The sequence below is a fragment of the Oncorhynchus gorbuscha genome, linkage group LG09 (genome assembly GCF_021184085.1).
Source record: "Oncorhynchus gorbuscha isolate QuinsamMale2020 ecotype Even-year linkage group LG09, OgorEven_v1.0, whole genome shotgun sequence".
NCBI classification, from domain to species: Eukaryota; Metazoa; Chordata; class Actinopteri; order Salmoniformes; family Salmonidae; genus Oncorhynchus; species Oncorhynchus gorbuscha.
In genome coordinates this window covers 75,448,741-75,473,225 of record NC_060181.1, presented here as the reverse complement: position 1 = coordinate 75,473,225, position 24,485 = coordinate 75,448,741, and the positions used below count along the sequence as shown (strand labels likewise).

Below are 24,485 nucleotides of genomic sequence, written 5' to 3'. Positions count from 1 at the left end.
CACAATGAGATATATGAACAAACCTATTTTATTTGCTACTTTGCTGACATTTATTAAAGCCTGAATTAGATTGTACAGTTGTACTTTACAGTTGTAGACCAACTTGTTGCAAACTTCGGATGATATGTTACGAATTCATACAATATGTTAATAATTGAAATTAGTACAATATTTTAGGGAATTTGCTAAACGTAAGATGTTACGAATTCCAATTTGTTGTCACGAACTGTAGCTAGGAGGCTAATGTTCGCGAGGGTAGGGGTTAAGGTAGGAGTTAGGTTGAAGGCTTAGCTAACATGCTAAGTAGTAGCAAAGTAGCAAAAAAAATGTAAGTAGTTGCTAATTAGCTAAAGTTTACAGTGATGACATTAGAACACGCAATATTTGGGTTGCTAGACGTTCACGTTATACGCCCACCCAGTCACCCCGACCAAACATAAGTAAACTTCTGTCTTATGTAACCATACCACATGTAACATATCATACTAATTTGAGTGTCCCGGATTAACATGTACTATGTTACGTCTAGTATATGAGACTAGACTGAAGTAGCCTAGGTCTGGGACCATTTGACACCTTGTTGTGGTCATTAGGACAACAGTGTTTATTTAGGCTGTGTTTACACAGGCAGCCCAATTCTGATTTTGTTTTTGTTAATCAGATCTGATGTGAAAAGAGCTGATGTGATTGGTCAAGAGACCAATTAGTGGGAAAATGTAAATGCAACCATAAAGGTCCAGACCTATGTCCATAGTATACTTACATACAGTACAGGTCAGGAGCTTCATATCCATGCTGTTCAGGTTTGACTCAGTGAATATGATGATGCTATCTCCCTCTGTCCAGTTGTTAGTGGTTACTGTACTTCCATTCTGCCCCATGAGACACGTTTCAGCAGATCCACTTCCTGGCTTGTTAATTCCCCCACCCCACCCCTGTGTGTGTGTGTGTGTGTGTGTGTGTGTGTGTGTGTGTGTGTGTGTGTGTGTGTGTGTGTGTGTGTGTGTGTGTGTGTGTGTGTGTGTGTGTGTGTGTGTGTGTGTGTGTGTGTGTGTGTGTTACTTTATTTAGATCTGGGATCTCTGCTCCCATCAGGAAGGACAACGTTTTATCCTGTACTCGTTCACCGGGCCACATTCACCCAACATAAGTACAACAGGCTCTGTGATGCATTTTGTCTCCCCTGCACTGTCTGCCCCCACAAACAAACACTCACACTCCATATATAACTTCCTGTCCTGAGCTGCTGAGAGAGAGAGAGAGAGAGAGAGATATATATATATGTGGAGAGCGGATGTCTCTAGTCTCCTGAGTCTCTCTGTCTTTCAGTGCTCCATCCTGACTTGGAATGAGCTCTGTGGGAACATTGGACATCAGAGCTACTGTCAATCAGATAGCTCCTGTAGCTGTCACACATATTTGTACATTTACACATTTGGTATACCTAGTTTTTTACTGGAATTGTGCATATTTATACTTTCCCTGCCCAATTTATTAGCAGTTTTGACCTTTTAATATAGTAGAATTTCTGGCCAGAGCCTGAATAAACTAGGGCCATTGTAGTATGGCAAGTCTTATCAGATTGTGGATTTAGACTGAATCATGTCTGTTTACACAATCAAGGCTTACCAGGCAGGTTCCCAGTCTCTGTCTTGCATTGAATGGCATATAACAGTATTAGTCACAAGTTTCTAGCATGACATTGAGACAATTGTTTCATTTGCACTTACTTGGCTAACTCCCACATTTCAGTCTCCTATTCCGTCTGTGTGGGTTCATGTGTATATCGCCATCTGGTGGCCACAGTAGACAACAGCAGTGGTGAAATTAGTTGAGAGGAGCAGTGGCTCTGCTTCCCAAATGTCTGTGTGGTATCAGTGTGGTATTGTGAGTGATCCAACACAAACCTATTCCTGGTATCTTCCTGTGACACACACAATAAACAAAGACAATATTTTGTAATGCACACAGCCCACTCCCTCCCTAGCCCTGACCCTAACCTAGCCCTGACTATGGCTGCAGTGATACATACAGCCAGCTCGCTCCACCCTTATCCCTGTCCTCAATCACTGAACAGACTGCACCCTATGAGTAAGTCAGCCACCAACACTCAGCCACACACACATGCATGTATACACACAAACACACACGCTCCATCATCACACCAACCACTGGCAGGCCTTCCAGGCAGCCACATAGGAAATGATGTGTGTGAGCAGAGGCAGAGATAACAACAGACACAGTAGAAGAAGACACAGTAGGGACACAGCAGTGACAACAACAGCAGCAACCTCACAGCAGCCTAACAAAATACTTTGGTAAGACATTAATATTTTAAATGTTTCTGTTTCTGCTACATGCAACCTATACAATCTGCAGTATCAGATCTTCAGATCTTGATGGTTGAATAAAGTATTAGCGGGTTTGTAGCTCAGTAGCCCACTCTTCATCTTAGTTATGTTAATTCAATGTCTCTTTGAAAGGAATGTCAAAAAATCTACAAATCTGAGGGCAGCGTTGGTCTATAAGACTGCAGTACCTGTAATATCCAGAAAGTTGCAGTATCTTCATGTTTTGGTGGATTTGGACATTCATTTACTTGGCTTTCCTCCTCTGGCTGATACCACTCTTGTTTGTCTTGGGAAATCTATGCAGAAATCATGTGTTGTTCCATAGAAAGAATTGATTATATCAACCAAGTAAATCTCACGGACAGTTGATCACAGTACTCAAATGTGTCAGTGTTGCAGTCAGTCAGTTAGAAAGTGGCTGGCTGCCTACACCCCAGCTCTACTCTCTAAACTAGGACTGGAATGTAGTGGCTACAAAGGCAGCATTAAGAGGACCCTAAGGGGAGGTGTGTGTGTGTGTGTAGTGAGTGTCTTTCAGCCAGTCATCACATTCCTGCTGAACATGCTTCAGGTTCGTACTCAGCTGATATCCCTATAGCCTCTGGCCTCTCAGGATACTAAAGAGACTCTCACTAACTGTGAATGTTATTTTGGGCATTAGCCTACTCGAAAATAACGATCATAAGACACACTTTTATTATGATCAAATTACAGCAATCATCACCACCATCAGGTCTTCACCCCACAGGTTAGATATTTTATAGTGAGCCTGTTGCAGCTAGTTTGTCATATAAATGTAATAGTTGCATTCATGTGTGAATTTCATGTAAATGAATGTTGTGTGTGTGTGTGTGTGTCTGCTGGGTGTGTTGACTCTAGAGACACCCATGCCCTAAAGATAGAACTATCTCTACACGCACGCATTCACACACTTACCTCTCATTGTATTAGCCAATAACATTCTCTGAGCAAGAGGAACAATATAAAATTTAAAGCATTTAGTCATAATGTGCTGAAGGCAGACTCACAAATCACATCAACACTGAGTAAAAGGCAAGTATACCACTATGGCATTTCAATATTCATTTTGGACAGTTGTGTTTTCCCTGTGTGGGTCATTGTTTAGTTGCTGTAGACCCAAATGTTTTAGCCTTTAGTAGTCTGCTACACCAGGACCTGCCTGTGTCTCTGGTCCTCTGGGTACAACTCTCTTTGCTCCTCTCTCTGTCTGTGTTTATGTGTTTGTGACAACTCTTTATTTGCTGTGATTGTTACAGGTCGTGTATGGCTCTCTTACCCTAATGCAAGTGTTTGATTGGGTTGTTCTCATGTTGGTGTAGAGATTGACACTGGTCTGATATGGGTGGGGTTGGGGACTGTGATATTGGCTGCAGTAACATGAATGGACACACACACACACACACACACACTAAAGTCCCAAACAGGAAGAGGAAAAGGTGTTATTGTGGGGTCAGAGCAGCCATCACTCTGTCACCACACCATAGTGACCATGTAAACTCTGAACTCTTCGGGCAAGGCTCTGGCCGTGTGTGTGTGTGTGTGTGTGTGTGCCCTGTGTGAAGGGTTCAGTGTAAAGTTTTACAAATGTGCTTTTAGGGTGTGAATACATAGGAAGCTGAATACACAGTACACACACATGTTGGATTGGTTCATTACTTGGGGCTCCAATGGCGCTGTTTGGTATCCTGAGGAAATCTGAGAGGATGAGAAGTTCTATTACGTAATAGTCCTTAGGAATACATCTATATTGTCAGTTTAGTTCACCTCTGCTGATATTTATTAGTATTTACTACAGATCTCAGGTCTGTGAAGGGGCCACGGACTGTATATGCTTTTCTCAATTAATTGAAGAATGGGCAGGAAACACACTGCCCTCTTCTATCACAGAGACTTCTCTCTTAGGCAGACTGATGCAGAGAGAGACTGGGGACAGAGAGAGAGAGACAACAGGAAGATAGAGGCTGAACTGTAGACAACTTATCAACAAGTTATCAACATATCAATATCAACTAAGCGTCATGTTGGATTGATCAGTGGAAGGGATCTCTCACGAAAATGAGTTTCTCTATTGGACAAGTTCAGTTACGTCCCTCCCCGTTTCATTCTGTTTAAGAAATGTTTTGCAACGGAATCGGCGTAATGAATACGCACCTGCCTTAAGGCTGAGAATTTGGGCGGAGCGAGGAGCTGATAGGTGTGTTGGATCAGAGCCACACCCCTGATAGGTCATTCCTCTAGATGTGTGCCTTGAGGTGTGTGTTTGTCAGAGATAAAGGGAGTGTGGAATGCAGTAGCCGGCTGTTCCAGGAGAGCGTGTGGACTGTTCTGCCAAGGGCTTCCCAGGTGTGAGCTGCTGTTCTGGGCTTGGAGAGGAGACTGGTGGGGCTCAGTGCTGGTTGTCGGCCTGTTGAGCTTTGGAACTTACTGATCACACGCACACGAGGATTACTGACTGAGTTTGTATCCGTGCCCCGGTGGACGGTGGGAGGGAAAGAGGGATGAACTCTCTGCAGCTGAAGGAGTTGTCTAACTCAGACCTGTACAGACGCAGACAGGAGAGACCTGACAGCTATGGAAGCATAGCTAGTAACAGCCTCAGGTGAGACTCCTCGCTCTGATTTCTCTCTATTTGACCAGACTGCAGAGCGAACAGACAGTAGGTCAGCAAAGTGTACTGTAGTGGGGGATGGTTAAGGTTAATACTGGGTACATTTGATGAGTCACCATCTGTTGGTGTCCTTTGTGTTGTAGAGAGGCGGACAACCTGGTCTGTGTGGTCTGAGTATGACTGAGGTGAAGCCTGTGTATGTTAGCCTCAAAGATATCCGAGAGTGAAAGACTCCTTGTCTCTAATATGTAGACTCACTTTTTGTGAACAGTCCCATCGCAAGTCAGACTGTTGAATAAACTTCAAATTAACTTACTTTACCTGTTGTCTGCTGATTTTGTCCATATGTACGAGGTACACAGACAAAATATCCACAGAGTAGAGTTTGTAACCTAACATTCAGTACGCTGGTCTGTATGTCGGTTTGTATTTACAATGCTGACGTAATTCGCATGCGACTTGGACAATAAGTCAACAATGGCCGAGTTTAACCGAAACACAGTCCAAAGGCTGTCCCACGCAATCAGCTGGCAAATTTCACAAGCATTTCCAGCTGATTGCGAGGGAACACGCTTTGGTCCACAACTTTTGTTTACATTCGACTATTGTTTACATATTGTTAATCATGTGAAATGCACCAGGAGATAAAAAAAAACAAGCAACAAAACTTTCCTGTGGTTACCCTATATCTTCACCTCCTACCGCCAGATCGGTTACCCTATATCTTCACTTCCTACCGCCAGATCGTTTACTCTATATCTTCACCTCCTACCACCAGATCGGTTACCCTATATCTTCACCTCCTACCACCGGATCGGTTACCCTATATCTTCACCTCCTACCACCGGATCGGTTACCCTATATCTTCACCTCCTACCGCCAGATCGGTTACCCGATATCTTCACTTCCTACCCCCAGATCGGTTACCCTATATCTTCACTTCCTACCGCCAGATCGGTTACCCTATATCTTCACTTCCTACCGCCAGATCGGTTACCCTATATCTTCACTTCCTACCGCCAGATCGGTTACCCTATATCTTCACTTCCTACCGCCAGATCGGTTACCCTATATCTTCACTTCCTACCGCCAGATCGGTTACCCTATATCTTCACCTCCTACCGCCAGATCGGTTACCCTATATCTTCACTTCCTACCGCCAGATCGGTTACCCTATATCTTCACTTCCTACCGCCAGATCGGTTACCCTATATTTTCACCTCCTACCACTAGATCCCAGGCCTGTAAAGGGGCCACTCTCCATATTCTGGTATATCGACTTTTTTACAGCGCCTTATTTCAGAGTGATATTCATGGAGTAACCGTCTGTTTAGACAACGTGTATGTACATTTTGGTAATGGGTTGTGTGTGGATCCTGTCTGAGGGGGGTTTAGAACAGCAACACATTTTTCAGCGGAAACCGTTTACTCCAAACCTATAACATTTGCAAACAAAACAAGAGTTTCTATTGGACAAATTCAGGTAAGTCCCTTCCAGTTTTGTTCCGTTTGCTATGTGCTTCTTTTTGGTTCATAAAGTAAACGGTTTCCATTGCAAACCATTTTTCAACAGATAAAACATTTTGCAATGGAATCAGACTAATGAATGTCCTCACTGTTCCAACAATACCTACCGATAGGCATGTTCAAAGGGGAAAAAGAGAGGCTGTTTTTAAAACAAGGTACCAACTTTGGAATAGAACATCCCCATTCTCTCTGTCAATCTCTTCCTGCTCTCTTTCTCTCCAGGCTTCTACCTTTCCATAGAGTGGCAGGTAGCCTAGGGGTTTGTGTTGGGCCAGTAACCAAAAGGTCGCTGGTTTAAATACTAGCGCCGATAAGGTGAAAAATCTGTCAATGTGCCCTTGAGCAAGGCACTTAACCCTAATTTGGTCCAGGGGCACCACACTACTATGGCTGACCCTGTAAAACAACACATTTCACTGCACCTATCCTGTGTACGTGACGACAACACTTTTTTTCCCTCTCCTTCGGTCTCTCTACCCACCCTCCCCCTTTCTTTGTCCCTGATCCTGCTGTGATTAGAGGTCTGCATCTCTCCCAAGGGTCAGACAGACATGTCATATCACAAACACACACACCAGCCTTCACCGCTAAACATGATGCACTGAAGTGCTATGTCAGCAGAGCTGAGCTAGTAACAGAACATGAGGTCACCTGGTCTCTGTGCTGTGACATCATTGGTTGTAGTGGTGTGTCCCTGCTTTTTGTCCTTCACATATGACCCACAAACACACGGATCACATCCCAGGCTGCCACACATCCTCCCAAACCCTCCCTCCCTCCTTTCACTCAGCCCTCAGCAGGAAATTAAACTCTGAAATGATGCCAGTAGGGCAGAGGGGCAGGGCTGAGGTTTTATGGACGTTGGGAACAAAAGCAAAACAGGGAGGTTAATGTGTGACATACTTTGCACAAAAATAACTAACATGTCTAAAAAGACCAGGTACATTCTACTTTCTTCCACTTTTCTGTTCCGTTTGTTTGAGGTGTACAGCCACAGGTTTTCCCCTTGTTGTGTAGCATGTAATGCAACTACAGCCTTTACATTTCTCCATTAGGGGAGAGTGGGGTAAGTTGAGCCGCATTCGTTTCTAGGAAACCGTCCACCAAATTAATCATTTGACCAAATATTTATAAAGAGGTCATCATTTCACGGACTAAGTTGAGCAAATGTAAGTGTTTTCTTCCCAGGTGTAATGCAAGGGGCCTGGCCTGTGTTTAAAGTGTTTCAAAAAGTACAAAGTGTTTGTTAGGCGTCAAGCCTCTGTTCAAATTATTAAAAGACCAAAAAGCGATTATGTTGAATTGTGTTTGGGAAATAAAGATAGAAAAAAGGTAGTGGTAATACTTACAGAGTAAGTGGGAAGTTTACATACACCTTAGCCAAATACATTTAAACTCTGTTTTTCACAAGTCCTGACATTTAATCCTAGTAAAAAGTCCCCGTCTTAGGTCAGTTAGGATCACCACTTTATTTAATAAGGTGAAATGTTAGAATAATAGTAGAGTGATTTATTTCAGCTTTTATTTCTTTCATCACATTCCCAGGGGGTCAGAAGTTTACATACAATCAATTAGTATTTGGTAGCATTGCCTTTTTAAATTGTTTTACTTAGGTGAAACATTTCAGGTAGCCTTCCACAAGCTTCCCACAATAAGTTGGGTGAATTTTGACCCATTCCTCCTGACAGAGCTAGTGTAACTGAGTCAGATTTGTAGGCCTCCTTGCTCGCACATGCTTTTTCAGTTCTGCCCACAAATGTTCTATAGGATTGAGGTCAGGGCTTTGTGATGGCCACTCCAATACCTTGACTTTGATGTCCTTAAGCCATTTTGCGACAACTTTGGAAGTATGCTTGGGGTCATTGTCCATTTGGAAGACCCATTTGCGACCAAGCTTTCACTTCCTGACTGATGTTGCTTCAATATATCCACATCATTTTCCTTTCCTCGTGATGCCATCTATTTTGTGAAGTGCACCAGTCCCTCTTGCAGCAAAGCACACCCACAACATGATGCTGCCACCCCCTTGATGCACAGTTGGAATGATGTTCTGTGGCTTGCAAGCCTCCCCCTTTATCCTCCAAACATGACGATGGTCATTATGGCCAAACAGTCCTATTTTTGTTTCGTCAGACCAGAGGACATTTCTCCAAAAAGTACAATCTTTGTCCCCATCTGCAGTTGCAAACCTTAGTCTGGCTTTTTTTCTGGTGGTTTTGGAGCAGTGGCTTCTTCCTTGCTGAGCGGCCTTTCAGGTTATGTTGATATATGACTTGTTTTACTGTGGATATAGAGACTTTTGTACCGGTTTCCTCCAGCATCTTCACAAGGTCCTTTACTGTTCTTCTGGGATTGACTTTTCGCAGCAAAGTGTGTTCATCTCTAGGAGACAGAACGCGTCTCCTTCCTGAGCGGTATGACGGCTGCGTGGTCCCATGTTGTTTATACTTGCGTACTATTGTTTGTACAGATGAACGTGGTGCATTCGTGGCTTTGGAAATTGCACCCAAGGATGAGCCACACTTGTGGGGGTCTTGGCTGTCAATTAGCCTTTCAGAAGCTTATGAAGCCATGACATCATTTTCTGGAATTTTCCAAGCTGTTTAAAGGCACAGTCAACTTAGTGTATGTAAACGTCTGACCCACTAGAATTGTGATACAGTGAAATAATCTGTCTGTAAACAATTGTTGGAAAAATGACTTGTGTCATGCACAAAGTAGATGTCCTAACCGACATGCCAAAACTATAGTTTGTTAACAAGAAACCTGTGGAGTGGTTGTATGTAAACTTCTTACTTCAACTGTAATTCAGTACAGAAATATGTAGGTGGCTTAACTTACCCATATCCGGGGTAACATGTGCCAGAGACCACTTTTTTTTTGGACAAGCTATGTTTTTAGAAATGTTTACATGAATTCTGATTATTTCCATGGATACACAACATCCTGAAATATATGTAGATATTTTTCTAGAAAGAATACTATATTTCTCTTGATGAAGTGATGCTTAATGTAAAAAACATTGCTCAACTTACCCCACTCACCACTACCATGTCTACTGTTGACACAGCCAGGAGAGGGGTTTGTTTCGTTATCGTTCTCCTTAGTGCTAGCAGCCTTATTAGCCTGTAGCTCCAGTCTCATCTGTGTACGGAGCCCTCACTTAGACATAACTGCCTCAGCTTTGTCTAGGAAACATATCTGTCAAACTCAACGTTCGCCTCTGGCAGGGAGGGCAAAGTACACAGTTACAGTTGTTTACAGTATGGCTATCGCAACTCAACAATAACTTTTGGTTTTAGAAATAATTAGAGGATTCCTTGGGAGCCAGGGTTTGTAAGGTGGCCCGGGCCGACTGGGGAGGGGGCCTTGGGAGATCTGGGGTGGTTTGGATGGCCTGGCCTGGTGTTGCCAGAGAGTGTGTTTGAAGGTGTGGCATAACCCTGTCTCTGGCCCTGACCCAGGTGTGGAGTATTCTGGTTGAGCAATGAAACCTTGCTGCAATTTCTCACCAACAGGAAATACCATCGCCATAGTGATTTACACTGCTATTTAGTGTGACTTCGTAATACCATGCCTGTCTGACAACACATCTGTAAAATAATGTAGTTCCTTTATTCGTGCTACCAGTGCTGTGTGTGATCCTGTGTTACGTTGGCAATCAGAGTATTTACTCTAGAAATTGACAAACTAACCCCAGAGAGACTGTTTGTAATACCTTCCCCTTCAAAATACCTAACTAAGCCTCTGTCTAAACTGTTATTCATCATGTATCCACAGCTTGGGTTAGTTTATATAGCCCAGAGGAGAAATGTTTATATTGGCTGTAAGATCAGACTGTCCCTATTCGGTCACAGCAAATTCTTCCTTTGGCATTATCAGATGCGTGTATTATTGTATTTTCTCTGTATTGATGTTAAATGCATCTAAAGCTGCTTTTCTCCATCATCATCACCAAAACAAGATGCATTTTCTCACAGTGCAGTCTAAACCACTGCATCCTGTAATGTTTCTTGTCATCTCTCTGTACTCCAGACCCCCAGGTGGCAGGGTTTCTCTCTGTACTTCAGACCCAGGTGGCAGGGTTTCTCTCTGTACTGCAGACCCCCAGGGGGCAGGGTTTCTCTCTGTACTGCAGACCCCCAGGTGGCAGGGTTTCTCTCTGTACTTCAGACCCCCAGGTTGCAGGGTTTCTCTCTGTACTGCAGACCCCCAGGGGGAAGGGTTCCTCTCTGTACTGCAGACCCCCAGGGGGAAGGGTTTCTCTCTGTACTGTAGATCCCCAGGGGGAAGGGTCTCTCTCTGTAATGCAGACCCCCAGGGGGCAGGGATTCTCTCTGTACTGCAGACCCCCAGGGGGAAGGGTTTCTCTCTGTACTGCAGACCCCCAGGGGGAAGGGTTTCTCTCTGTACTGCAGACCCCCAGGGGGCAGGGTTTCTCTCTGTACTTCAGACCCAGGTGGCAGGGTTTCTCTCTGTACTGCAGGCCCCCAGGGGGCAGGGTTTCTCTCTGTACTGCAGCCCCCAGGGGGCAGGGTTTCTCTCTGTACTCCAGACCCCCAGGGGCAGGGTTTCTCTCTGTACTGCAGACCCCCAGGGGGCAGGGTTTCTCTCTGTACTGCAGACCCCCAGGGGCAGGGTTTCTCTCTGTACTGCAGACCCCCAGGGGGCAGGGTTTCTCTCTGTACTGCAGACCCCCAGGGGGCAGGGTTTCTCTCTGTACTGCAGACCCCCAGGGGGCAGGGTTTCTCCCTGCAGACCCCCAGGGGGCAGGGTTTCTCTCTGTACTCCAGACCCAGCAGACCCCCAGGGGGCAGGGTTCTCTCTGTACTGCAGACCCCCAGGGGGCAGGGTTTCTCTCTGTACTGCAGACCCCCAGGGGGCAGGGTTTCTCTCTGTACTCCAGACCCCCAGGGGGCAGGGTTTCTCTCTGTACTGCAGACCCCCAGGGGGCAGGGTTTCTCTCTGTACTGCAGACCCCCAGGGGGCAGGGTTTCTCTCTGTACTGCAGACCCCCAGGGGGCAGGGTTCCTCTCTGTACTGCAGACCCCCAGGGGGCAGGGTTTCTCTCAGATAAGTAATATGCATGGATCTCAGGTCAGGATTCAGGACATTTAGTTGGTTTGTTAGAGGGTTAGGCACTGTTCTTCAAGCATATTTGTTTTGTAAAATTTTCAGTGGACATTTTTGAAAGTGGTCCTGGTGCATAGAGTTGTATGTTTAAAAAAAAATCATTGGTTTTTGTTTGCTCTCACCTTTTTAAAGTGAAGAATTTGAGTATCATCATCATTCTGTTACCATGGCATCTCTTTAGAGTCCTGCAAAGCTATGTCCCAATGCAGAGAATGCACTCCAGAGCCACCCTGTCTGCTGGTGACAGTTGCTGAGGACATTTTTAGGCCCTAGCCCCTCTGGGTGGCCTCATTAATTGAATGCTACTGGTGAGGCCACACACACCCACACTGATATCAAGTGAACACACAGACATTTATACATTCGCACACATCTTGGCTCACTTACACGTTAACACTCACACACACTCTCCCAGTCTGGATGTATGTCAGTCAGATGCTGTATTTGTTTACTCTCCCCTATTGCCTCAGAAGAGGCTGTACTACAGGCCCTGCACGCGCACACCACAGGAGGTTGGTGGCACCTTAATTGGGGAGGACGTGCTTGTGGTAATGACTGGAGTGGAATTAGTGGAATGGTATCAATGGTTTCCATGTGTTGGATGCCGTTCCATTCACTCTGTTCCAGACATAAGAGCCTTCTTCCTCTCAGGGAGAGATATCATGTAAATCTAAGCTCCAGTTCTGACAGGATCTACAGCCTGTGAACAGCTTTAGTAGAGTGGATCTGGCGTCTACGATCTACGATCACAACCCCCCCCTGCTCCCCCATCTCCCCCGTGCTCCCCCATCTCCCCCATGCAACTCATAACAACCTCTCTCTCTAATAATAAACCTCCATTTGGGCTCCCGGCTCCTCATTTTATTTATTTATTTTTTACCTTTATTTAACTAAGGAAGTCAGTTAAGAACAATGACGGCCTAGGAACAGTGGGTTAACTGCCTGTTCAGGGGCAGAACGACAGATTTGTACCTTGTCAGCTCGGGGGATTTGAACTTGTAACCTTCCGGTTACTAGTCCACCGCTCTAACCACTAGGCTACCCTGCCACCCCATATAGGCTTCATGGGAAATGCAGTGATTTGGCCCGCTGGAGGCCTTCTCTCTCTGTCCCTTTTCTCTCTCTCATTTTCCTCTCACCATCTTTCTGTCTCTCCCTCTCAGGAAACAGTCAACGAGAGAGACGCTTCACCTGTTGTGGAATGTAAACTGTGTTTTCAGGAATAGGCTAGGGCCTGAATGATGGAGACAGGACCACATGGAATCACTCCTCTCTAGTCCTCTCCTCAGTACAATCCGTACGCTGTAATCAGGGTGGCAGCTTAGTGTTTCCTGTTTTGGTCCCGCCCTCTGTCCCATTGTCCTGTCAGTCAACACCAGTAGTTTCCAGTCTGTTTCCTATGACCATTTTAATCCATTCTTTATCTGGATCAGTGGTGAGTATAGAAGGACCCATGTTGTGTATGAGTCTGAACCTGCTAGCGGTAAGTCACACACCAGCCGCTGTCACCAGGGACAGGAGGAGGTAAAGCTGGCCCCCCACATACACTGGGGCTGGCGCGTCAGCTGCCAGAACCTGGTTTGGAGATGAGACTTTCCCGGGCATCTATTTGTAGAATAATGGAAACACGCAGAAGATTTGAATAGCAGAGAGGAATGCCCTCCTGGTTTATGGTCTGACACTTTGTAGAGAGACACATGTCCACAGTGCTCCATGCTAAAGCACATGTCCACAGTGCTCCATGTTAAAGTGACACAGGCTTACTACACACAGCATTGAGATTTAGAGCTGGGACACTGCCTTGGTTTTAAAGTCATTGAAGAGGTTTTCAGCTGGACTTATAGTTTTTCTTACAGAGTGTAGTGTCTCCAGTAGATTTATTCTCCTGATCTTTTGGTGTTGTAGGAGTCATTCATTTAAGGAGGGCAGTCAGCTGTAAGATGTGATGAATTTAGCCACATAAACAACTATTAATCACTCTGATGGCATAGAGCAGATAATAATAACAATAATACTTTACATTTTTACAAGTGTTTATTCACTAGATTAGAAATGGCAGAGATGACTTTTATCTGTTCATAATGTGTTCATATGACAGAACTCATCTCCCTTGAGCAAAACACTGAGTTTCTCAACTCCGCCTGTAGGGTTTCTGACTCGGATCCATGTGGTGAGCCAAACCACCTGTATCTCTCCTGGAACTGTGAAATCACAACGTATCTCTATATGTGACAATGTACAGAGAGAATGTGTGTGTTACGGCCGGCCATTGTGTGGACAGTGTCAATGAAAGGAATTGCAGGACCACGTTTTCTCATGCGAACGTTGAGGGATACCAATTTAGCAACTCAGCGGTGTAATAAAGAATAAACACTTAATAATATAAATTCATACATCAACTCATACACTGCCCCTTTTTAGATAGAGCTGACAGGCACCTCGTGAAGCCTCCCCTTCACTGTGTGTGTCCAGTCACCTCTGTCTGCTCTAGTCCACTGCCTGGATGAGCTCTTAGTTTGAAAGATACACCCCTTAACAGACAGAGAGAGGGAGGGAGGGCAAGAGAGAGAGTATCTAGAGACAGGGTGTGTGAGTGAGAGAGTTGAGGGAGGGTGAAAGGGAATGAGAGAGTGTGAGCAAGGGAGAGAAAAAGAGGGAGTTAGATCAGGGATCTGTGCGAAGTCAGGTCAGTCAGTCTCAGTCTCAGTGCTGCTCAGACTCTCTGGATTAGTAATCCTGCCCTTTGGATTGTTCTGGGAGTGTTTGGGAAAGAGCCTGTATTTGAAGAATAGGCCTGGGGCAGGGTGTCTTTGACTGGGAGCGTGTACTAACTAGTATTTGGACTACCGAGTCGTGTCTTATGGAGGTTCAGGTCCAGAGTCGGCCACTGCCACCCACCATCCCGGAGAATGGGGCGGACCCTCAACCCCACACTGTTAACGGTCATCGTCATGCCAACAGTGGGGAGGCAGAGCTGCCTGTCTCCAAGTCTCAGAGGAGACGAAGCGATGTCAAAGTCTACAAGGAATTCTGTGACTTCTACGCACGCTTGTAAGTCCTGGAGCCAGGATACATGTTACACACTGGGGAGGAGGTGTGTAACAGGATATAGTGATTCAGTGATAACATCTGACTAGGATACATGTTACACACTGGGGAGGAGGTGTGTAACAGGATATAGTGATTCAGTGATAACATCTGACTAGGATACATGTTACACACTGGGGAGGAGGTGTGTAACAGGATATAGGGAGGTGTGTAACAGGATATAGTGATTCAGTGATAACATCTGACTAGGATACATGTTACACACTGGGGAGGAGGTGTGTAACAGGATATAGTGATTCAGTGATAACATCTGACTAGGATACATGTTACACACTGGGGAGGAGGTGTGTAACAGGATATAGTGATTCAGTGATAACATCTGACTAGGATACATTATTTTGGGATTAAACCCACTCAGTTTATTTATGGTTTAAGGTTATCACAATTAACTGTCATTGACCTTTGTGAAAGCGTATTAGAAATGTTAGGAATGAGAATAATTCTAGTATTGGGAACAGTTTGATGATAAGGAACAATTCTGGTATTAGGAAGTGAATAATTCTGGTATTAGGAACAGTTTGATGATTAGGGACAATTCTGGTATTAGGAAGTGAATAATTCTGGTATTCCAGCAGTCTAAGGAACAGTTTGATGATCTGAATGCTCTAAAGTGTTATTTGACATGAACACACAGTTGGCTGGTTTCATGCTCCAGGTCATGATACCATGGTGAGGTAGTAGACAGTGGCTCAGAGACCCTGTGCTATTTTAATGTTGGGGGAGTTTGTTATGCAAAGTGAAATATGCCGGAAGGCATGATAACTATGTGTCAGTGTGTGCGTGCATTCGTCTGTGTGTGTGAAAGGAAGGGATCTAGGGGATGAGGGCAGGCTAAATATATGTGAGCTTTTTTATGTTGTGCCCCTGTGAATAGTGAGAATGGGGGTTACTCAGATAATGTTGGCCATTGGGGTTAATGTTGTCGGCATTAAAAGTATATTATCAGTGAAAATGTTTCACATTTCAAACAAGCTTAAGTCAGCGAATATGTCTGGAATGCTAATCATTAGCAAGTCGATAAGGAAGTGAGGGTCTCAGTGTGAGGCTTTGACATATATGGGGAGGCGAAGTCTGAACCTTCGATGCCTCAGATACTCCAGCACAGACCATACCGTATCTTTCAACCATTGGGACAGAATAGCCATTAATACTCTAGTATGGCTAATCAAACAGAAGCTCTGACTTGTCACCCTCTGATGTGATGACAACCTGGTCATTTTATAAACATGAGCACTAGAGACAACGGTTGGTGGGGGGGGGGGGGGGTGTGAAACATCATGATACTGCTCTGTCTCCCCCTCTCTCTCTCTCTCCCTGTGACACAAACTCACTAAGTTAGTATCATGAAGTATTTACCAAGTAGTTCAGCACTGACTGAATAGTCATTCTGTCTATGGGGAAATGCTTGAGGCTTTTGTCACTTCCTTCCAGCAGGGCAGGAACAGGGAGTCTGACTCCTCCTTCTGTCTGATGTCACGTCAGGGTCCTGACAGTATGGCCCCCATACCTAAATACATTACATCACACAGTGTGATGATAGCTGTAGAATAGCTTGACTGAAAGTCTGCATTGATTCCACATCTTGTGACAATACGTTCTGTGTGCTCTGGAATGTAGTGAGTTACTGTAGTGTTGATCCTGCTGTAGGATATACAGTTACTATATGATGAGAGCGGGAGGAAGAAAGACACAAGATTGAGAGAAAGAAGGTTGGGTGTCTCTCTGAGGGGAGAGCAGTGCCATATACACTGAACAAAATAGAAACACAACAACTTCAAAGTTACACTTCATATAAGGAAATCAGTCAATTGAAATTCATTAGGTCCTAATCTATGGATTTCACATGACTGGGAATACAAATATTATTATTTATTTATTTTTTTTATTTAACTAGGCAAGTCAGTTAAGAACAAATTCTTATTTTCAATGACGGCCTAAGAACAGTGGGTTAACTGCCTGTTCAGGGGCAGAACGACAGATTTGTACCTTGTCATCTCGGGGGTTTGAACTTACAACCTTCCGGTTACTAGTCCAACACTCTAACCACTAGGCTGCCCTGCCATCTGTTGGTCACAGATACCTTAAAAACAATGTAGGGGCGTGGAAAACCAGTCAGTATCTGTTGTGATCACCATTTGCCTCATGCAGCGTGACATATCTCCTTTGCATAGAGTTGATCAGGCCCACTTCTCTTCGATGGATGTGTGAAGTTGCTGGATATTGGTGTGAACCGCAACACGTTGTCGTACACGTCTATCCAGAGCATCCCAACTTGCTCAGTGTTTGACATGTCTGGTGAGTATACAGGCCATGGAAGAACTGGGACATTTTCAGCTTCCAGGAATTGTGTACAGATCCTTGTGACAAGGGGAAGTGCATTATCATGCTGAAACATGAGGTGATGGTGGCTGAATGCACGACAATGGGCCTCAGGATCACGTCACGGTATCTCTGTGCATTCAAATATCTTTGTGCATCACTTTACATGTTGCATTTATATCCACGTTCAAAAGTATGTGGACACCCCTTAAAATTAGTGGATTCTGCTATTTCAGCCATACCCGTTGCTGACCGGTTTATTGAAGAGCTCAGTAACTTTCAAAGTTCCTAACCTTTCTGACAATGTGACAATCTTTCCAAAATGTCTGCCCTGCTAAAGCTGCCCTGGTCAACTGTAAGTACTGTTATTGTGAAGAGGAAACGTCTAGCTGCAAAGTGGTAGGCCACACAAAGCTCACAGAACGGGACGAGTGCCGCCGAGTGCTGAACTGCGTAGCGCATATAAATAGTCTGTCCTCGGTTGCAACACTCACTACCGAGTTCCAAACTGCCTCTGGAACTAGCACAAGAACTATTAGCACAAGAACTGTTTGTCGGGAGCTTCATGAAATGGGTTTCCATGGCCCGAGAAGCCGCACACAAGCCTAAGATCACCATGCGCAATGCCAAGTGTCAGCTGGAGTGGTGTAAAGCTAGCCACCATTGAACGCTGGAGCAGTGGAAACGTGTTCTCTGGAGTGATGAATCTCGCTTCACCATCTGGCAGTCCGATGGAAGAATCTGGGTTTGGCTGATGCCAGGAGAGAGTTACCTGCCCCAATGCATAGCGCCAACTGTAAACTTTGGTGGAGGATAAATAATGGTCTGGGGCTGTTTTTCATGGTTCGGGCTAGGCTCCTTAGTTCCACTGGAGGGAAATCCTTAACACTACAGCATACAATGACATTCTAGATGATTCTGTGCTTCCAACTTTGTGGCAACAGTTTGAAGAAGGCCCTTTCCTGTTTCAGCATGATAATGTCCCCGTGCACAGAGCGAGGTCAATACGGAAATTATTTATCGAGATTGGTGTGGAAGAACTTGACTGGCCTGCACAGAGCCCTGAACTCAACCCCATCGAACACCTTTGGAATTAATTGGAGTGACATGTGGGAGTCAGGCCTAACCTCCCAGCATCTGGACCCAACCTATTGTGGCTGAATGGAAGCAAGTCCCCACAGGAGTGTTCCAACATCTACAGTTGAAGTCGGAAGTTTACATACACCTTAGCCAAATACATTCAAACTCTGTTTCACAATTCATGAAATTTAATCCTAGTAAAATTCCCTGTCTTAGGTCAGTTAGGATCACCACTTTATTTTAAGAATGAAATGTCAGAATAATAGTAGAGAATTATTTTGTTCAGCTTTTATTTCTTTCATCACATTCCCAGTGGGTTAGAAGTTTACATACACTCAATTAGTATTTGGTAGCATTGCCTTTAAATTCTTTAACTTGAGTCAAACATTTCGGGTAGCCTTCCACAAGCTTCCCACAATAAGTTGGGTGAATTTTGGCCCATTCCTCCTGACTGACAGGGCTGGTGTAACTGAGTCAGGTTTGTAGGCCTCCTTGCTCACACACACTTTTTCAGTTCTGCCCACAAATGTTCTATAGGATTGAGGTCAGGGCTGTGTGATGGCCACTCCAATACCTTGACATTGTTGTCCTTGCCACAACTTGCCAAAACTTTGGAAGTATAAACCATAGTCTGGCTTTTTTATGGCGGTTTTGGAGCAGTGGCTTCTTCCTTGCTGAGCGGCCTTTCAGCTTATGTCGATATAGGACTCGTTTTACTGTGGATATAGATACTTTTGTACCTGTGTCCTCCAGCATCTTCACAAGGTCCTTTGCTGTTGTTCTGGGATTGATTTCCACTTTTCGACTCCATTTTAATGCCCATGATTTTGTAATGAGATGTTCAACGAGCAGGTGTCCACATACTTTTGGTCATGTAGTTGGGGAGTTTGCCTTCTTGTGTGAGCATGTGTTTCTCCTGGACACACATTGGAATTCTGACCTTTTAAACAAAGCAGCCCTCCCTCCTCCTCCTCCTGCCCCCTCTCTCTCCTTTCATTTTGTTCAGTGTGACTAATAACAACAGGCTGTTTGGAGAGACAACTCCCTGGCTGTCATTGAAAACCCCCTAATTTACCCATTAAGTCTGGTGACATGAACGTGGGCTTGAGTTTGTGTGTGACCAGGAGTAACAGGCTGCCCTGTAGCTCTGAGATGGAGAGAGATGCCCTTATTTGAACTAATTCTCTCCTCTCTCCTCCCTGCACACACATACTGTACACAGAGTCTCTCACATACCTTTCACTAAGTTCCAATTTAAACAGTTTTTGAACCTGGTGTTCCTTGGCAGGGTTTGTGCAATATTGGCTCTGATTGGGCTACTCACTCACTCACTCACTCACTCACTCACTCACTCACTCACTCACTCACTCACTCACTCACTCACGTGACTATACAACGTGCATCTCTGTTGGTACAGTATGTGTTAATTCAGGACACATGGGAGGGCGCATCTCCCTGTTTCTCAAAACACAGCATCTAGATTGTCCTGCTTTTCCTTCTTCGCCTGAAGCGATGGTGTGCAGAGACGGACCAACAAACACCAGGGGTTACTGTGGGAACTGACCTGAGAATCCATGTGTGTGTGTGAAGGAATGTGTGTGATCTCAGCTCACTCATTTCCCCCACCCTGATATCCAAACTCTGAATACAGCCTCTAGCTGGGTGTGTTGTGTCAGAGAAACTATTATTTCTGTACGATGGGTGATGGATGTGCTTCAGCTGTGGTGTGGCTGCTGACAAAACCTTGCCAAGAGGGTTCTACATTGTGACTTTACTCAATTACTTGTTCTTTCCCTTTATTAGAAAAGAGAAAAGGATACTCAAGATAACTCTCGCCCCCTTTCTCACCTCTCTCAGCAACATGGCCAATGCCCTGGCCAATGCGATGTGTGAGCGCTGTAAGAGTGGCTTTGCCCCGGCGGAGAAGATCGTCAATAGCAACGGGGAGCTGTACCATGAGGGATGCTTCGTCTGTGCTCAATGCTTCCAACAGTTCCCCGAAGGTCTCTTCTATGAGGTGACATTCTCTTACGTTACCCCTGTCACCCTCTTTCCCTTCTCTCCCTCTCACCATCATACCCTCTTTCCCTTCTCTCTCTCTCACCATCATACCCCCTCTCCCTTCTCTCCCTCTCACCATCATACCCGCTCTCCCTTCTCTCCCTCTCACCATCATACCCTCTTTCCCTTCTCTCCCTCTCACCATCATACACTCTCTCCCTCTCACCATCATACCCTCTTTCCTTCTCTCCCTCTCACCATCATACCCTCTTTCCCTTCTCTCCCTCTCACCATCATACACTCTCTCCCTCTCACCATCATACCCTCTTTCCCTTCTCTCCCTCTCACCATCATACCTTCTTTCCATTCTCTCCCTCTCACCATCATACCCTCACCCTTCTCACCCTTCTCCCTCTCACCATCATATCTTCTCTCCCTCTCACCATCAGTCCCTCTCTTCTTCTATACCTCTTCCTCTCACCATCATACCCTCTCACCATCAGTCCCTCTCTTCTTCTATACCTCTTCCTCTCACCATCATACCCTCTCACCATCAGTCCCTCTCTTCTTCTATACCTCTCCCTCTCACCATCATACCCTCTCACCATCATACCCTCGCTCCCTCTCACCATCATACCCTCGCTCCATCTCACCATCATACCCTCTCACCATCAGTCCCTCTCTTCTTCTATACCTCTCCCTCTCACCATCATACCCTCTCACCATCATACCCTCGCTCCCTCTCACCATCATACCCTCGCTCCCTCTCACCATCATACCCTCGCTCCCTCTCACCATCATACCCTCGCTCCATCTCACCATCATACCCTCTCACCATCATACCCTCGCTCCATCTCACCATCATACCCTCTCACCATCATACCCTCGCTCCATCTCACCATCATACCCTCTCACCATCAGTCCCTCTCTTCTTCTATACCTCTCCCTCTCACCCATCCCATCATATACATTGCCCAGCCTGAAATAACCCTAAGTCCCTTGTCTTAGAGATTAATTATTGCATTAGCCTCCCTCCTGTCACAAATTCAATATTAGGTATAGTGAATTAGCTGGATTGAACTCACAGCACTCCGCCCAATGCATTACTGGCCCATTAGAGGCTTGTCTGTCTGGTCAGTGGCCAGCAGAATAGACAGGAGGCCAGACACATCCAGCTGACCCTAGGGATCCCAGAGCTCTTCCCTGAAAGGGAGATCAAAGCCACAGACAGATCTGTAGAGGTACAGGTGTATCTATGCCTACCGTATGTTCTAATCAATGACTGGTTCTGATGCTTATGTTCTGTATTGATTGATCCAGAAATACATAGACTGTGACTTCTAAAATAAGATGTTCATGTATTTTCTGACTGTAAGACAACAGTTGCTTTCCCGGCAGCCCATCCAGACTACACCTAAATTACACTGCTCAAAAAAATTAAGGGAACACTTAAACAACACAATGTAACTCCAAGTCAATCACACTTCTGTGAAATCAAACTGTCCACTTAGGAAGCAACACTGATTTACAATAAATGTCACATGCTGTTGTGCAAATGGAATAGACAACAGGTGGAAATTATAGGCAATTAGCAAGACACCCCCAATAAAGGAGTGGTTCTGCAGGTGGTACCACAGACCACTTCTCAGTTCCTATGCTTCCTGGCTGATGTTTTGGTCACTTTTGAATACTGGCGGTGCTTTCACTCTAGTGGTAGCATGAGACGGAGTCTACAACCCACACAAGTGGCTCAGGTAGTGCAGCTCATCCAGGATGGCACATCAATGCGAGCTGTAACAAGAAGGTTTGCTGTGTCTGTCAGCGTAGTGTCCAGAGCATGGAGACAGGCCAGTACATCAGGAGACGTTTAGGAGGCCGTAGGAGGGCAACAACCCAGCAGCAGGACCGCTACCTCCACCTTTGTGCAAGGAGTAGCACTGCCAGAGCCCTGCAAAATGACCTCCAGCAGGCCACAAATGTGCATGTGTCTGCTCAAACGGTCAGAAACAGACTCCATGAGGGTGGTATGAGGGCCCGATGTCCACAGGTGGGGGTTGTGCTTACAGCCCAACACCGTGCAGGACGTTTGGCATTTGCCAGAGAACACAAAGATTGGCAAATTTTCCACTGGCGCCCTGTGCTCTTCACAGATGAAAGCAGGTTCACACTGAGCACGTGACAGACGTGACAGAGTCTGGAGACGCCGTGGAGAACGTTCTGCTGCCTGCAACATCAACCCGCATGACCGGTTTGGCGGTGGGTCAGTCATGGTGTGGGGTGGCATTTCTTTGGGGGGCCGCACAGCCCTCCATGTGCTCGCCAGAGGTAGTCTGACTGCCATTAGGTACCGAGATGAGATCCTCAGACCCCTTCTGAGACAATATCCTGGTGCGGTTGGCCCTGGGTTCCTCCTAATGCAAGACAATGCTAGACCTCAAGTGGCTGGAGTGTGTCAGCAGTTCCTGCAAGAGGAAGGCATTGATGCTATGGACTGGCCCGCCCGTTCCCCAGACCTGAATCCAATTGAGCACATCTGGGACATCATGTCTCGCTCCATCCATGCACCACAGACTGTCCAGGAGTTGGCGGATGCTTTAGTGCAGGTCTGGGAGGAGATCCCTCAGGAGACCATCCACCACCTCATCAGAAGCATGCCCAGGCATTGTAGGGAGGTCATACAGGCACATGGAGGCCACACACACTACTGAGCCTCATTTGGACTTGTTTTAAGGACATTACATCAAAGTTGGATCAGCCTGTAGTGTGGTGTTCCACTTTAATTTTGAGTGTGACTCCAAATCCAGACCTCCATGTGTTGATAAATTTGATTTCCATTGATCATTTTTGTGTGATTTTGTTGTCAGCACATTCAACTATGTAAAGATAAAAGTATTTAATAAGAATATTTCATTAATTCAGATCTAGGATGTGTTATTTTAGTGTTCCCTTTATTTATTTTTGAGCAGTGTATATTGAACCTAACTTTTTTCTTGCAGTTTGAGGGCAGGAAGTACTGCGAGCACGACTTCCAGATGTTGTTTGCTCCCTGCTGTCACCAATGTGGTGAGTACAGGAACTGCACCTACACAGCAGCATTCCATTAGATTGTTATGTAGTCACATGCACAGGGTTGCAGATGTAGTTGCAGTGTACAGTGAAATTCTTAAGCTCCAACAGTGCAGGTGTGAATGAAACAAAATAATATACAGTGGGGCAAAAAAGTATTTAGTCAGCCACCAATTGTGCAAGTTCTCCTACTTAAAAAGATGAGAGGCCTGTAATTTTCATCATTGGTACACTTCAACTATGGCAGACAAAATTAGGGGAAGAAAATCTAGAAAATGACATTGTAGGATTTTTAATGACTTTATTTGCAAATGATGGTGGAAAATAAGTATTTGGTCACCTACAAACAAGCAAGATTTCTGGCTCTCACAGACCTGTAACTTCTTCTTTAAGAGGCTCCCCTGTCCTCCACTTGTTACCTGTATTCATGGCACCTGTTTGAACTTGTTATCAGTATAAAAGACACCTGTCCACAACCTCAAACAGTCACACTCCAAACTCCACTATGGCCAAGACCAAAGAGCAGTCAAAGGACACCAGAAACATCCGCAGAGTACGACCCTGCCTCACACATGAAGCGGCGCAGGTCCTAATCCAGGCACTTGTCATCTCCCGTCTGGATTACTGCAACTCGCTGTTGGCTGGGCTCCCTGCCTGTGCCATTAAACCCCTACAACTCATCCAGAACGCTGCAGCCCGTCTGGTGTTCAACCTTCCCAAGTTCTCTCACGTCACCCCGCTCCTCCGCTCTCTCCACTGGCTTCCAGTTGAAGCTCGCATCCGCTACAAGACCATTGTGCTTGCCTACGGAGCTGTGAGGGGAACGGCACCTCAGTACCTCCAGGCTCTGATCAGGCCCTACACCCAAACAAGGGCACTGCGGTCATCCACCTCTGGCCTGCTCGCCTCCCTACCACTGAGGAAGTACAGTTCCCGCTCAGCCCAGTCAAAACTGTTCGCTGCTCTGGCCCCCCAATGGTGAAACAAACTCCCTCACGACGCCAGGACAACGGAGTCAATCACCACCTTCAGGAGACACCTGAAACCCCACCTCTTTAAGGAATACCTAGGATAGGATAAAGTAATCCTTCTCACCCCCCCTTTAAGATTTAGATGCACTATTGTAAAGTGACTGTTCCACTGGATGTCATAAGGTGAATGCACCAATTTGTAAGTCGCTCTGGATAAGAGCGTCTGCTAAATGACTTAAATGTAATGTAAATGTAAACAAAATTGTAGACCTGCACCAGGCTGGGAAGACTGAATCTGCA

General features: G+C 45.5%; 1 protein-coding gene across 8 annotated transcripts in view; it reads left to right on the top strand.

Annotated features, from left to right (window-relative positions):
* LOC124044070 (LIM and senescent cell antigen-like-containing domain protein 1) overlaps positions 1-24,485 on the top strand; it is a 34,440-nt gene that overhangs the window by 690 nt on the left and 9,265 nt on the right. For 3 of the 8 annotated variants that reach the window (XM_046363459.1, XM_046363457.1, XM_046363458.1), the window contains exons 1-3: positions 14,244-14,691; positions 20,005-20,164; positions 23,145-23,211. In XM_046363459.1, the coding sequence (XP_046219415.1) occupies positions 14,501-14,691; positions 20,005-20,164; positions 23,145-23,211 (418 nt within the window). In that variant the 5' untranslated portion in view covers positions 14,244-14,500. Of the gene's footprint in view, positions 1-2,181; positions 2,319-3,379; positions 3,405-4,629; positions 4,972-14,243; positions 14,692-20,004; positions 20,165-23,144; positions 23,212-24,485 lie in introns of those variants that run through there. The other 5 variants (XM_046363460.1, XM_046363464.1, XM_046363461.1 and 2 more) reach the window with 5 other exon arrangements.